Genomic DNA, 16,841 nt, shown 5'->3' on the forward strand with positions numbered 1-16,841 from the left:
ATCTTATCCAAACCCTTCTAACTTTCTTTTTTTTTAAAAAAAAAAGCTTGACTAAAACTCCTCAGCTCTGAGAGTGGAAAGTGTTTCAGAGTGGTTAGTCTCTCCTCATAGCTATGTTTTCTCATCATGGTTCAGGTTCCAGTCTCCACTGGCATTCATCCTTAGAACAACAACGTGTATTTATATAGCACCTTTAACATAGTAAAACATCCCAGGGCGCTTCACAGGAGTTAAAAGACAAAACAATAAATTTGACACCGAGCCACATAAGAAGAAATTATGGCAGGTGACCAAAGAGGTCGGTTTTCAGCAGTGTCTTAAAGGAAGAAAGAGAGTTAGAGAGGTTTAGGGAGGGAGGTCCAGAGCTTAGGGCCCAGGCAACAGAAGGCACAGCCGCCAATGGTTGAGCAGGAATACACAAGAGGGCAGAATTTGAGGAGCGCATACATCTCGGGGGTGGGGGAGGGGGTTGTGAGGTTGAAGGAAATTACAGAGATATGGAGCAGCGAGGCCAGAGAGGGATTTGTAAACAAGGATGAGAATTTTGAAATCGAGCCATTGCTTAACCGGGAGCCAATGGCAGCCAAGGGTTATGGGGAACGGCAGAGAAGTGGAGCTGAGCCCAAGATCAGATCAGCCATCATCTTATTAAATGGCGGAGCAGGCTCAAGGGGCCAAATGGCCGACTCCTACTCCTATTTCTTATGTTCCTATGTAGGTCAGCGAGCACAGGGGTGATTGGTGAGCGGTACTTGGTGCGAGTTAGGACACGGGCTGCCGAGTTTTCGATGACCTCAAGTTTACATAGAGTGTACTGCATAGGGTATATTACATAGAATATACTGCACAAAAACCGGCCAATCGACCCAACCAGTCCATGCCAGTGTTATTGCTCGAGCATCTTCCCTCATCTAACTATCAGCATAACCCTCTATTCCTTTCTCCCTTATGTACTTGTCAAGCTTTCCCTTCAGTACATTGGAGCACCAACTGGTCATTCAGCCCCTCGAACCCGTTCCGCCATTCAACTTCATCTTGACTGACCTGTGGGAGCGAGTTCCATATTCTCACCACTCTCTGGTGAGAAGCTTTGTGCCGCATTGAAAAACGTTCCATTTCCAGTGGGAGGGCAAATTGGCAGCTCGTGTCCTTCCCCGACAAAAGAACACGTCCTGTGAGCTGCTGCTGCTCACCACGAGGCAGAAGAAGCCAGCAGCCCAAACTGTTCTGTCCCTCCCAAAGCGAAAGGACACCCCACCAAATGGAAAAATAAAACTCATCTGGGTTTTAGTTTCAGAACAAATACTTTAGCCCAGCACAAAAATTGCTTCATTTAAGTTTCTAATTAAAAGAGAAAAACTCAAAATTAGTACGCAAATGATGTATATGTTAGTTTTGGCCAAAAGCATAGCAGTAAAGGGACTTACTTCCTGGTCACTGACACGGTTAGTTCTGCCCAGTTTGTGTTGTGATGATGTACTTTTATGCATCTGCAGTGAAACTGTTGAGCGTTAAGCTCCTCCGAATCTGAGCACGTTTGTGTTGATTTGCGGAGGTCCCTGTGATCTCTGGCCGTGTACTAAAGCAGCATATCGCATGGTTGCTGAAAGGGGGACCTCGTACAGCTTCAGCGTTGAGGTGCATTTTTGTGGTAACATTGTGCTGCTTGTGGCAGTGACCTGGGAATGCTCGGGGAAGATGCTGCGCGGGTCCTGGAAATCCGAAGTGAAAATAGAAAATGCAGCAAGTCTGTCAGCATCTTAAAAAAAGAACGGTTTAACATGCGCGTTGTGTAACCTTCTCAGAACAGACACGTGTATAAAGGTATTTAAAATGGTCCAATACATCCATTTCCAGTGGACATCATTTACAGATATTTCCTTAAATATTGGCACCGCTTATGCTTCAAAACCATCCTCTATAGATGATGTGCAAAGCCACTTTGTCGAACTAATTTGCTTCGCATCATCTTCAGTCCGCAGGAGGGAGATGGTATCTAGTAGAGTCATTGTTGACCATTCAGCCCCTCGAACCCATTCCACCATTCACCTTCATCTTGGCTGACCTGCACCTCAAATCCATTTACCCACTTTTGATCCTTATGCCATGTTAAGTAGCAGTGAGTTATTGGTTCGGACTTGGTCACCAAGTAATTAAAAAGAATGAACTTACCTTTATATAGTGTCTATCCGATCCTCAGAATGTCCTAAAAGTTCTTCCGATACAATGAAGTACTTTAAAAGTGCAATCACTGTTTGTACATAGGCAAACTCAACAGACTATTCACACACAGTCAGGTCCCACAAACAATAAGTGAGATTAATGACCCATCAGTCTGGGGCTTTTTCGATGGTTGTTTGAGAAAATATGTTGATGAGGACTTGAGAAGAACTACATTGGATTATGCCTTGGGATCTTTTACATCCACCTAAACAGGCAGACGGGGCCCTCGTTGAGTATCACTTGTGGAAAAATGACACCTCTGGCAATGTAGCATTCCCTCGGTGCTACACGTAGATAGCTTGGTGTTGGATTTGACCCCACAACCTTCTGACTCGGAGTGAAAGTGCCTGGCAGGCTTTATAACTGATTGTACCATCATTGAGTCCATAACTGCGACAATTTAACAGCTTTTCCTCATTTGTTTTCTGTTATCAAGGTTCAGTAACGTTTTTCCAAGTCTGAACATGGCAGTGAAGAGACGAGAACAGACCTTGCAGGACTATAAAAGATTGCAGTCCAAGGTGGAAAAGTATGAAGAGAAGGAGAAATCTGGCCCAGTGCTTGTGAAGCTTCACCAGGTAAGGTGGGAACAAGACTCTCCGTGGCACTTTTTGTAAGGAATCATCAACAACATCATAGGCAATCCTTCGGAATCGAGGAAGAGTTGCTTCCACTCTTAGCATGAGTCCTTAGGTGGCTGAACAGTCCAATACGAGAACCACAGTCTCTGTCACAGGTGGAACAGACAGTGGTTGAAGGAAACGATGGGCGAGGAGTCTGGTTTGCCGCATGCTTCTTCCGTTGCCTACGCTTGATTTCTGCATGCTCTCGGCGACGAGACTCGAGGAGCTCAACACCCTCCCGGATGCACTTCCTCCACTTAGGGCGGTCTTTGGCCAGGGACTCCCAGGTGTCAGTGGGGATGTCGCACTTTCAGGGAGGGTATGGAAAGGTTGGCAAGAGTTTAAATACACACCACATTAACTTTGGACCCTATTTTCCAATGCAAAGTGAGCCAGAGAGAGTGATTGTAAAATAGGAACTGTTCCAACCAAGTGCAGTATAAACGAGAGAGGGGGAAAAAGCAGCAATAGATTTTTTTTTTCCCAAGGACAAACTCGTCCTAATTTTTTTTTTTTTTTAAAAGGCCCACACCTTTAATTTACGCCCCGCGAGCAACTGGCCGCCGGTTTAAGACAATGGGCAGTGACAGCTTCAGGGGGCGATACCCAATTTAGGGTCTGGGGCGCTAACGAGGCACAGCAGAGTGGGGCGCTCGGGGTTACCGCTGGCACCAAACTCCCGACGAATTCAGCGGGGGTCGTTTGTAGCGCCCCACCCGGGCGAAAAATCGTTTACGCCCTGTTAGCGTCAATGAGAGGCACAAATGACCCGAATTTCTTGGCCTTAATCTGACAGTTTTGCACATGAGGCAGCTTATCCGGGTTAATTACCGCTAAACCAAGATCTCACGTGCTCATTCAGAGCAAGTTAATTCTGCAGATTACTCGGACAGAGTGCACACAGCTGACAGCACCACTCAATCTGAAATGCTGTTGAGGTCCTCAAAAGGCTAAATTATTTCGACTGGTTATCTTTGGCTGATTGAATTCTTCTTGCAATGTACATAATTATCTTTCTTCACATATTTAATGAATTAACTGTGCAAATAGATGTTAAGGATGAATTAACTGTGCAAATAGATGTTAACAAATATGATGTGATTGGGATTACGGAGACGTGGCTCCAGGATGATCAGGGCTGGAAACTCAACATCCAGGGGTATTCAACATTCAGGAAGGATAGAATAAAAGGAACAGGAGGTGGGGTAGCATTGCTGGTTAAAGAGGAGATTAATACAATAGTTAGGAATGACATTAGCTTGAATGATGTGGAATCTATATGGGTCGAGCTGCAGAACACCAAAGAGCAAAAAACGTTTGTGGGAGTTGTGTACAGACCTCCAAACAGTAGTAGTGATGTTAGGGAGGGCATCAAACAAGAAATTATGGGTGCATGCAATAAGGGTGCAGCAGTTATAATGGGTGACTTTAATATGCACATAGATTGGGCTAACCAAACTGGAAGCAATACGGTGGAGGATTTCCTGGAGTGCATAAGGGATGGTTTTCTAGACCAATATGTCGCGGAACCAACTAGGGGAGAGGCCATCTTAGACTGGGTGTTGTGTAATGAGAGAGAATTAATTAGCAATCTCGTTGTGCGAGGCCCCTTGGGGAAGAGTGACCATAATATGGTGGAATTCTGCATTAGGATGGAGAATGAAACAGTTAATTCAGAGACCATGGTCCAGAACTTAAAGAAGGGTAACTTTGAAGGTATGAGGCGTGAATTGGCTAGGATAGATTGGCGAATGATACTGAAGGGGTTGACTGTGGATGGGCAATGGCAGACATTTAGAGACCGCATGGATGAACTACAACAATTGTACATTCCTGTCTGGCATAAAAATAAAAAAGTGAAGGTGGGTCAACCGTGGCTATCAAGGGAAATCAGGGATAGTATTAAAGCCAAGGAAGTGGCATACAAATTGGCCGGAAATAGCAGCGAACCCGGAGACTGGGAGAAATTTAGAACTCGGCAGCGGAGGACAAAGGGTTTGATTAGAGCAGGGAAAATGGAGTACGAGAAGAAGCTTGCAGGGAACATTAAGACGGATTGCAAAAGTTTCTATAGATATGTAAAGAGAAAAAGGTTAGTAAAGACAAATGTAGGTCCCCTGCTGTCAGAATCAGGGGAAGTCATAACGGGGAACAAAGAAATGGCGGATCAATTGAACAAGTACTTTGGTTCGGTATTCACTAAGGAGGACACTAACAACCTTCCGGATATAAAAGGGGTCAGAGGGTCTAGTAAGGAGGAACTGAGGGAAATCCTTATTAGTCGGGAAATTGTGTTGGGGAAATTGATGGGATTGAAGGCCGATAAATCTCCAGGGCCTGATGGACTGCATCCCAGAGTACTTAAGGAGGTGGCCTTGGAAATAGCGGATGCATTGACAGTCATTTTCCAACATTCCATTGACTCTGGATCAGTTCCTATCGAGTGGAGGGTAGCTAATGTAACCTCACTTTTTAAAAAAGGAGGGAGAGAGAAAACAGGGAATTATAGACCGGTCAGCCTGACATCGGTAGTGGGTAAGATGATGGAATCAATTATTAAGGATGTCATAGCAGCGCATTTGGAAAGAGGTGACATGATAGGTCCAAGTCAGCATGGATTTGTGAAAGGGAAATCATGCTTGACAAATCTTCTGGAATTTTTTGAGGATGTTTCCAGTAGAGTGTACAAGGGAGAACCATTTGATGTGGTATATTTGGACTTTCAGAAGGCTTTCGACAAGGTTCCACACAAGAAATTAATGTGCAAAGTTAAAGCACATGGGATTGGGGGTAGTGTGCTGACATGGATTGAAAAATGGTTGTCAGACAGGAAGCAAAGAGTAGGAGTAAATGGGTACTTTTCAGAATGGCAGGCGGTGAGTAGTGGGGTACCGCAAGGTTCTGTGCTGGGGCCCCAGCTGTTTACACTGTATATTAATGATTTAGACGAGGGGATTAAATGTAGTATCTCCAAATTTACGGATGACACTAAGTTAGGTGGCAGTGTGAGCTGCGAGGAGGATGCTATGAGTCTGCAGAGCGACTTGGATAGGTTAGGTGAGTGGGCAAATGCATGGCAGATGAAGTATAATGTGGATAAATGTGAGGTTGTCCACTTTGGTGGTAAAAACAGAGAGACAGACTATTATCTGAATGGTGACAGATTAGGAAAAGGGGAGTTGCAACGAGACCTGGGTGTCATGGTACATCAGTTATTGAAGGTTGGCATGCAGGTACAGCAGGCTGTTAAGAAAGCAAATGGCATGTTGGCCTTCATAGCGAGGGGATTTGAGTACAGGGGCAGGGAGGTGTTGCTACAGTTGTACAGGGCCTTGGTGAGGCCACACCTGGAGTATTGTGTACAGTTTTGGTCTCCTAACCTGAGGAAGGACATTCTTGTTATTGAGGGAGTGCAGCGAAGGTTCACCAGACTGATTCCCGGGATGGCGGGACTGACCTATCAAGAAAGACTGGATCAACTGGGCTTGTATTCACTGGAGTTCAGAAGAATGAGAGGGGACCTCATAGAAACGTTTAAAATTCTGACGGGATTGGACAGGTTAGATGAAGGAAGAATGTTCCCGATGTTGGGGAAGTCCAGAACCAGGGGTCACAGTCTAAGGATAAGGGGTAAGCCATTTAGGACCGAGATGAGGAGAAACTTCTTCACCCAGAGAGTGGTGAACCTGTGGAATTCTCTACCACAGAAAGTTGTTGAGGCCAATTCACTAAATATATTCAAAAAGGATTTAGATATAGTCCTTACTACTAGGGGGATCAAGGGGTATGGCGAGAAAGCAGGAATGGGGTACTGAAGTTGCATGTTCAGCCATGAACTCATTGAATGGCGGTGCAGGCTAGAAGGGCTGAATGGCCTACTCCTGCACCTATTTTCTATGTTTCTATGTTTCTATATTTCTGTCTTTGCTTTTCGCTGATCCCGCTCCCTTTTAGTGGGACCACAAATAAATATATCATTTGTGTGCAGGCTGTTAATTGATTAAAACATAGTTCCACAACCAGATTGAATATTGTGTTAGCAATGAATGTTGAGAATTAGTCTCAAAGTCAGTAAGAATCAGCTGATCTCAGCAGTGGCCAATCCATTGTTTTCCCTCTTCACAGCTATTTCCAGCTCTCGTTCCTCATGGCCGATTTAAAATCTGGTACAAAACCCGAAGATCACATTTCTTAGGTTGTTTTTAATTTCTAGGCTAAAGAGGAGCTGAGGCCAGTCCGCGAAGATTTTGAAGCCAAAAACAAGCAACTGCTTGAAGAGATGCCAAAATTTTACAATAGTCGCATTGATTACTTTCAGCCGAGCTTTGAAGCTCTAATTCGTGCACAGGTAGGCACCACACAGGCTTGACTTTTCCCAACTCTCGCGCTGTCTGTTTCCTCGCTATCGCTTACCAGTGGCTCGGTATCAGCCAGTTATCTCTCCAGTGCTGGAGCAGAATGGGTTCTGTTGGTAGCCGTTCAGATCCGTTGATAGCGATGGGCCGTTGTTTCAGGGGATATGCTTTTCAGTTTGTTTGAAGTGGTTTTAGTGCTTTGCATGATGTTTCACAGTTTGCTGTGTTTCGCGAGTCGGTGAGGACAAACGTTTGAATAGAATGCAGTAATCTGAGAGAGAAAATGGGAACCGACTGTTTAAATCTTTGGATATTTTATGGACATCTTATACTCTCTCACTCTAATTGCCATGCAGCTTTTATGATTTTTCAATTTTGGTTACTAAAATCACTATTTGGGATTGAAGCAATACGTTCTGGAAGGTCAGGTGCTGAAATGTTTCCAAAGGCCGAGATGAGGCAGTAATGGTTGCCAGACACAGCAGCTTATTCCTTCCCACTTTACTCCTCTTTTCTGAAGGCACCAGCCCTCGACGAGGTATAACTGCGAGTGCTGACTGAACTCTGGTACCTTGTTCAAGTGGCTATTCTTCATGTAAAATCTTACTGGCTATTGGGAGGCTCATCCACTTTGGAAGGCATCACAGTGGAGTCCAGTCCTGTTCCTGACCAACATCCCCATCCATTCTTTCATGTACCTACACACACACGCACCAGCGGGAATCACTTAATACTGATCAGAAGTGGGAATCCCATCTGATTTTATATTTAAAGGTTTCTGAGATCAGTTGTCAGGTCCCAAATGTTGCCCTGCCTGAGATTTGCTAATGCAGCACAGACTGGGAATCAAACCAGTGACTTGTGGTCTGTTTGGACGCTGTAACTGCAGGGATATTTTGTCAATAAGATAATCTCGTTCCAAGTCTTTGGTTTCAGAACAGGAGACACACTGAATGACACCAGACAAGGGGATCCCTTTGCAGCACATTAACTCCTTAACATGGGAATCACTGTGATTGCTTAGATTACAGACTGACTGACTGCACCCAGTGATTGCCCCCTTGCGAAGGCACTGACATGCTACAGTATGCATCTGCAGACCCCAACTGTCCTCTGGCACATCGCCCAATAAGCCATTGTTACATAGAATTGCATAGAATTTACAACACAGAAACAGGCCGTTCGGCCCACCCACTCCATGTTGGTGTTTATCCTCCACGCGAACAGTATCCTAATCCCATGTGCCTGCCCTTTTCCCACCTCCCATTATCCCTTGTACCTTCAACCACCTATCTAACCTCTTCTTGCATGTGGACATAGCCTTTGTTTCAATCGCTAACTCCGATTAGCTTTTTGTCGGAGAGAATTCCATACTTCTACGACCATTTTGTATGAGGGTGTATTTCCTGACATCCATATTTGTGGACCTGCAGCTCCATAAATATAGAGCTAGGTTTACGAACACATAGTTTAAGCAACGTAAATGTCAACAAGGCCTACCACTCTTTATAAAGATGGCTGTGATCCAATTGTGATTCCGCAGCCTCACAACCCTCTGCAGAGAGGGAAAAAAAAGTTTCTCTTGCTGCCTGTCCTGAATCTTTTCGACTCAGGTGGGATATTCTACAGAGGCATCTCTGATCCTAAACCCATCCTCATTCCCATTTTCCAGCAAGCAATTTCTTCTCTCTTGTAGCAGCCACGCTACACTGGCTAATATCGGCTAGCACCACACACCGGAGATTGAAGCAGGAATCTCTGGGTCAGTAAGGCTCAGTTATCAGGTGAGCCATCAGGAGTGCTGAGTGTGACAATTGATATACAATAATAATTTTTTCTACGTGAAATGCTTAAACGAGAAAATAACTTGCTTTAGACTGAGGTTTCCAAGTAACACAGTGCACATTTCTGAAGGAGCCTTTTTCAGAATTTCTTCAATCTATAATTGTTATATAAATATTTTACTCCTGTATGTGGTACTAAATATTAATAAGAATATCTTGGTGTGAAGGATTTGGACTCCTGTTCTCCAGTAATTGGATGAATCTCACCTAGGAATTCAATTGCTTTGTGTTTTATCCGATTGGAAATGGAAAGGAAAGACATCTTGCATTTGTATTGCGCCTTTCACGAACTCAAGTCGTTTCAAAGCGCTTTACAGTCAACAAAGTACTTTTGGAGTGTAGTCACTGTTGTAATGTTGGAAAAGCAGCAGCCATTTGCGCACAGCAAGATGCCACAAATCATCATCATAGGCAGTCCCTCGAAGCGAGGATGACTTGCTTCCACGCCAATAAGGGATGAGTTCACAGATGTTTCAATGAAGGACCTAATATTCCAGATGCCGAACTACATCTTGAAGGGTGGAAGATGCTGTGTGTGGATTTTTTTAATGTGTGGTTGCAGTTGCACACCAGCCACCACACAGGCTTGACAGAGCCAGGTCTTGGTCCAGTGGCAAGGATTACCCAAGACAACTGGAGACCAGCTCTGCTGCACGGACCCAGTGCGCACACACTAGGCCCGTGCTGCTCCTGGTCTCTCTCCTCTTCTGAGCCCCAAACTCGCGCCTCTCCTGGACCCCGGTCACTTCCATCTACAAGCTCTTGCCGCTCCTTTGCCACTCCTGCTGTACTTGCCCGCACTACAGTCAGCCGTCGCCCTCCTGCAGCAGCACGCGCTGCTCCCTGCAGTGGTATGTCGCGGCACACTGCTCCCTCCAATGGTCCCGACCTGCTGATGGTCTTGCAGGCCGGGACCTCGCCGATTTGCCACAAATAGCAAAGTGATGATGACCAGATAATCTGTTTTTGTGATGTTGATTGAAGGATAAATATTGGCCCAGGAAACCGGGGAAAAACTCCCCTGCTCTTCAACATAGTGTCATGGGATTTTTTACGTCCACCTGAGATGACAGGCGGGGCCTCGGTTTAACGTTTCATCCGAAAGCAGCACCTCCTACAGTGCAGCACTCCCTCGGTACTGCACTGGAAGTGTCAGCCCGGATTTTTGTGCTGAAGTCTCTGGAGGGGGATGTGAACCCACAACCATCTGATTCAGAGGTGAGGATGCTACCCACTGAGCCATGACTGACACTAAAAACTTAAGGCAAAAAAATAGGATTTATTTTCCAGTCTGATTTGCTTACCAGAAACTTTCTTTGATTAGGTATATTCCCTTTGGTGCAACCCATTGTGTTTGGTTTTGCATTAATTTTGAATAACATTCTAATGGGTTCTACAGTATTTGGGATTTTCCGGAGACTATACCTGCCTGTTAAAATTATTCAAACAAAACAACAAAGAGCAAACTATTTTATTCCTCTCCGGAAAATGTATTTCCTGGTTTTCTGTATGCAGTAAGTTATGCCGGTATTCATAGTATAGACTATTGTAACATGCACCAATTTTTTTAGGCATCACCTTTCTAACAAGAAAAGACTAGAACTTAGCATAGTCTCCGGCTGGGCTCTGGCTTCTGGCTGGGGAGTCTAGAACCAGGGATCACAGTAAGGGGTCGGTCTTTTAGGACTGGGATGAGGAGAACTTCATCACTCGGGGTGGTGAATCTTTGAAATTCTCGATCCCAGAGGTCTGTGGAAGCTGAATCGTTAAATATATTCAAGGCTGATAGATAGATTTTTGAACTCTTGGGAAATAGAGTAAGGAGTTGATGTAGAACATCAGCCGTGATCTTATTGAATGGCGGAACAGATTCGAGGAGCCGTATGGCCTCCTGCTCCTAATTCTTATGTTCTTAAGAACCTGGGTGTGCTGGCAGGAATGTTCAGCAACAGTGTTCTGGCAGTTCAGTACCACAAGAGTGAAATGTTGCACAGTAAATTATATAGCAATCAGCTCACTTATAATGAGCGTGTGAGCAGATTTCCACGTTGGTAATTGTGCAGAATCAGTCAAACTGACCCAAGGTGATCGCCGTTTGACAAATTATTCGATCCACAGGATCGCAGAGAAATCCAGCTGTGATCAGTGAAGATTAAATAAAATCTATGCTCTACCTTACACTGGTGGTGGTGCGGGGCTGTAGGTGAAGCGCAAACACGTCTTGCAACAAGGTGTAGATGACTGATGGAGCATGAACACATTGATTTACATCATAGTCTATGGGCAATAAATGGTGGACACTCATTCACTGCAGCTTGGTCTCACAGCAGGATCTGTGGGCTGAAGATGGAGCACTGACTCACAGATTTCACTATAGCTTGCTGGTCACTGTACAGAATTTGAGAGTTATAAGCTATTTAGCCAACCAGTTTACATTCCTCTTGATTGCATTGGAAAGACCAACAGTTATATTTTAACCTCCTGTAACTGTTGGTCTTTCTCCTGCCTTACTGGCCTCAGTGGTTTGTTCAGTGGCTTCTCCCAGACACTTGGCAGTATATTCATAACACTGGCACAAGATTATTTTGATGGCATTGCCCTTGATGCTACCTTTCTTTAGCTGATCCCAAAATGCTCTATGTTGGGATGGTGTCCAGTCCTTAAAGCTTCTAACTTTAGTGCTGAGAAAAATAAAACATAGAATTTGCTACTATGGATGTTTGAATAGTCATGGAATGTATTGTGTATTGTGCGGTGAGAGATCGTGGCAGAGGTGCGGTGAATGTTTTGTGGCGGAGGAGCGGCGAGAGATCGTGGCGAAGGTGCGGCAAATGAGGGTACAGGGCCCAGAAGAGCAGAGGGCCCGGGGCAGCACAGGTCAGTCCACACTGCAATATGTGTGCGCACTAGGTCCGTGCAGCAGAGCAGGTCTCCAGTCGCCCTGGTTAACCCTCGCCACTGGATAAAGGCCTAGCTCTGTCAAGCCCCTGTGGTGGCTGATTTGCAACTGTCACCACACGTTAAAAAAATCCACGCACAGGCATCTTCCACCCTTCAATTGGAGTTCAGGACTGGAATATCGGGTTCTTCATTGAAACATCTGCGAACTTATCCCTTTTGGTGTGGAAGCAAATCATCCTCGTTTGAGGGGACCGCCTATGATGATTACATTCCTCTAATTTCAGTTCTCTTATCTCCTGAAAATTTTTAACCTTGGCTATTTAGCATATTGTTTGAAATCCCAATTAATTATCGGATAGTTCTTAGTTCCATTCGTTCTTCCGTATTGGCTTCTGACTTGCAAAATACAGCAGCCATACCAACAAAAGGTTCAAGGACTACAGTGCCAGGCAGAATAGTCACAACGAATCTCAAGCTTTTAAAAAAAAAAATGAAGTTTGTATTGTTCCCAAAATACCACATATATATTCTGTAAACAAATCTGATAAATGACCTGTAATCTAAGTGTATCATTAACCTGCCAGATTTTACTTGCTGATTTCTCAAGTATAAATGAAACAATCTACCTCAAATGAGAATAATTACAATCTTGCAGCTTGTTGACACAACCTTCAGTGGTTTTGAAAAAAAGACGGTCCCTTTCTGCCTGTTTATCCTTTAGCCAGATGGGCCGGGTTTTCTTGGATGGAAGCTAATCTCTGCTGTCGGCACCCCCACTTCACAACCCACCTGATGAAAGATCTGCTTCTGCGGGGCAGGACTGGCCTCTGCCAGCATGGCGTCCCTTTTTCTGTGGCTTGATACTGTGCGGCGTTCTCTCCACTCGCCCGGCCAAGAGCTGGCAACTCTTGCCAAAGGTCAGCCAAGTTCAAATGATCGAGGCTGGGATTCAAACCCCCTGATCTTTGGGGTTGGAAGACCAGCACACTGCCTTGAGAGCTGTGCATGCACACTGCTTGTTTGATCTTAAAGTTTCCTCAGAACAGATTTGGATTGAAAAATTTATGAGGAGGATCAAACGGAGCAGCGAAATGCCCACCGTGAAATGATGGATCCCTTGGAAACCGCAGTGAAATGTTGATTGTGTTAAACCACATTCTAGTTCCATGTCTTCACAAAAGTAAAGCCTGTGACAAAATAGTAAAAGTAGGTTCAAGGTCTTGCTCCACCTGAACATAAAGGAAAAGAAAGAACTTGCATTTATATAGCACCTTTTACAACTTCAGGACATCCCAAAGTGCTTTACAACAAATGAAGCACTTTTTGAAGTGTTGTCGCTTTTGTAATATGGGAAACGCAGCAGCCAATTTGCGCACAGCAAGCTCCCACAAACAGCAATGTGATAATGACCAGATTATCTGTTTCAGTGATGTTGATTGAGGGTTAAATATTTGCCCAGGACACCAAGGGAAACTCCCCTGCTGTTCTTTGAAATAGTGCCCTGGTATCTTTAACGTCCAACTTAAGAGGGCAGAACAGGCCTCGGTTTAACGGCTTATCCAAAAGATGGCACCTCCGACTGTGCCCGCTCCCTCAGTACTGCACTGAAAGTGTCAGCCTAGATTACGGGCTCAATTCTCTGGAGTGGGACTCCATACCACAACCTTCTGGCTCAAGAGGCGAGAATGCTACCCACTGAGCCACTTTATTATAAAGTGGACAAACGGCAAATGCTAGAAATAAACAGAGAAAATACAGGTTATGATGTTGCAGGTGTGTAGGCTGCATCAGAAAGGAAGATGGGTAATTTATTTGTTTGTTGTAAATGTAAATGAAAAACAGTATCCATTAACAAACCCTCGTGCTCAGAATCAAGCTGTAGTACCTCCGCTGTTGCCCATGTGAGAGCATGTTCAGCAAAGACCAGATATCCAAATATATTCTGATGCTGTGTAAAGCCAATGACTCAGAATTTCTTCTTTGCTTCTTTTAAATAAAACCTTTGGAGATCTGAATGAACGTGATTGAAGATCTGGACTTAGATCCTGTTCATTCAGTGTTGCAACCCTGCATGGAATGTGTGAAGTCATATTTACCAATCCAGACAGCTCACCTGTAGTTCAGAATTTACTGATCGGGTGTGTTCCTTCTGCAAATGAATGAAAATTACATAATCCTTTTATTCCGAGCAGATTTTGCAACAGGTTGCTGTTTGGCTGCAGTGAAAATATATTTGTAGTTGTGGTTTTTAATGTCAGTAAAGTCCCATGTGTAGTGTTTTGATAATTCCTGTTTTTTTGTCTTTATGCAACAGTTGGTCCCAGTTTGGTTGGAAAGTTCGGGTTACTTTCAAAGGTTATTTGCTACGTGTGTGGAATTGTTCTTTACCTTTGTGCGAGTGGGAAGGAACTACTGACATTTGTAAAAGTCTAACTTTTAGGAAACCAAAATCGTCTTGCTGACCACGAGGCTTATTTTTGAAGAACTCTGAGCGCATCGGGTCAGTCCATGCTTCTTCTTACTGTTGTTTGCATAAATAGTTTTAGTGCAATTAAAAATGCCGTGTCATTGAGAAACAAATGTTTGTGGACATGCAAGACTGCACATTGACAATAATTGGCAAAAGAGCCAGAGGGGAGATGAGGAGAAAGTTTATTTCTCAGCGAGTTGCTGTGATCTGGAATGCGTTACCTGAAAGGGCGGTGGAAGCAGATTCATTCGTAACTTTCAAAAGGGATGTGGATATATACTTAAAAAGCAAATTTTCAGGGCTATGGGAAAAGAGCAGGGGAGTGGGACTAATTAGATAGCTCTTTCAGAGATCCAGCGCAGGCATGATGGGCTGAATGGCCTCCTTTTGTGCTGTATCATTCTAGATATTGCCACTTGAATTGCTTTTCATTGTGGGTATGTGTTTTTGCCCTTAGTGGTTTCGAATCACCCTCCTTACAATAGTTCTAGACCCCGGGAATTATAGTAGTGAACAGAATACTCAGTTACAGACAAATCTTTCAGTCTCAACCATCGCAATGCTTCTATTCAAGTTAAAGCACACACCTGTTTCCAGTAAAACACACCCTGGTGTCGTAAAACAAACATAGTACAACACACAACACTGGCCCATCTGAACAGGCCCCCATCGTGAAGTGCCCACGATTAAAACACCACTGCTTGGCTCAATCGGGCACCACCGAATCTGTCCAACAAACTGTGCGTACGCCTATGATCCGTGCAGAAACCTCCCCACTCAATCCCTAATGCTTGGTTGGGACACATGACACTTCTTTACACTATGCGGTGGTCTAAAGAATGTGTCAGCTGGAATAATGCTCACCAGTTACCCCTCTGGCTTACTCACTGCTTCTCCCGATGAGGTTTCGTACCAATCTGGTTTCCAAGTCCAATCTCAAGGTCAGCTTCCCAGTTGAAATAGCGAGGCTCTCTTTGCTCGTAGATGGTTTCTTCTCTCCGTGTGGTGCCCAGAATTGGACACAAAACTCCGGGTGAGGTCCAACCAGTGATATATAAAGATTTAGCATAACTTCCTTACTATTGTACTTAATTTCTCTTTGTAAAGCCCAGAATTCATGCACATTTTTAACAGCCTTATTAACTTATCCAGCCACCTTCAAAGATTTCTGTATGTAAGTTTCCAGGTGTCTCTGTTCCTGCACTCCCTTTAACATTAGTTTATAATGCTATAAGCATTCTTCATTCAGTGTCAGCCGTGGCTCAGTGGGGAGCACTCTCGGAGTCAGAAGGTCATGGGTTCATGTCCCACTTTAGAGACTTGAGCACAGAAATCTAGGCTGACACTCCAGTGCAGTTCTGAGGGAGCGCTGCACTGTCGGAGATGCCATCTTTCGAATGAGGCGTTAAACCGAGGTCCTGTCTGCTCTCTCGGCTGGACGTAAAAGATCCCATGGCACTATGTCGAAGAAGAGCAGGGGAGTTATCCCCGGTGTCCTGGCCAATATTTATCCCTCTAATCAACATCACAAAATCAGATTATCTGGTCCTTATCACACATGCAAAAAAAAGACCCAGTTTGTTCAGTGTTTGATTGCAGCCACTAGATGTCACGTATTTGAAAAGTGAATGTGGGAAACAGCTGGTAGTACTCGATGTGTTGTGCATTTCTCTTGTGGGGGATGTACTGTCGTGCATTGAGGTCTTTTTTTTTGTTGCAACATCCACCTTCGTGCCCTGTGCAGTCCAGTCAACTATTCACAAGTATGGAGCAATGCTTAATTTGTGGATAGATTCAGCACGAGCTCTGGATCGCTCAATTTCAGCTTGTGTATTGTCGGGTAAACAAGTTAGAATTAAAAACTGGCTGGGATTCCAAACAATACCAGTTATTTTGGGGGTGCGGGGAGGGGTGGGGGAGAAAAACTCATTGTTTTTGTTAATATTCTCGATGATCTAATCTTGTTCATGCTTCCTCTTTAATTTGCATCCTCCTGAGTTTCTTAGAAAGCATCACATTTCTGAGGGATGTGAAAAGATGTGAAACAAGTTCTCAGCAAGATGTACATGGGGTTCCCCACAGAAAATGGAGAATGCCTGCTTTGAATAATGTGTTCCATCTTTTACTTGGGATCAGTGGCCAGTCTTTCACATTCATGAAAGAAACATTCTAACACACACAGTCATGAGTGCGATTTTGGAGATTCTCCTGTTTTTGCTGAAAACCATGCTCCACTGAACCAGCACAACTCGGGGAAGAAAGTGGTATATATTGGGCAAACTAGTTTGGCAGACAAGGCAAGTTTTGTGTTTTCATTATCATTTAGTTACAATTGAAGTCACCCACGCTTACTTGAGTGCAATTAGGTTCTGTAGTTCTAAAATGACATATCCCTGCAATTCATACATACAGGGCAGATATGCTA

The 16,841-nt window shown here is 44.3% G+C and overlaps 1 protein-coding gene across 3 annotated transcripts in view; it reads left to right on the plus strand.

The window, feature by feature from the left end:
- Positions 1-16,841, plus strand: part of bin3 (bridging integrator 3) — a 135,790-nt gene that overhangs the window by 90,548 nt on the left and 28,401 nt on the right. For all 3 annotated transcript variants that reach the window (XM_070866154.1, XM_070866155.1, XM_070866157.1), the window contains 2 exons: positions 2,660-2,801; positions 7,060-7,194. In XM_070866154.1, the coding sequence (XP_070722255.1) occupies positions 2,660-2,801; positions 7,060-7,194 (277 nt within the window). The remainder of the gene's footprint in view (positions 1-2,659; positions 2,802-7,059; positions 7,195-16,841) is intronic.

Source organism: Pristiophorus japonicus, chromosome 22 (genome assembly GCF_044704955.1).
Source record: "Pristiophorus japonicus isolate sPriJap1 chromosome 22, sPriJap1.hap1, whole genome shotgun sequence".
NCBI classification, from domain to species: Eukaryota; Metazoa; Chordata; class Chondrichthyes; family Pristiophoridae; genus Pristiophorus; species Pristiophorus japonicus.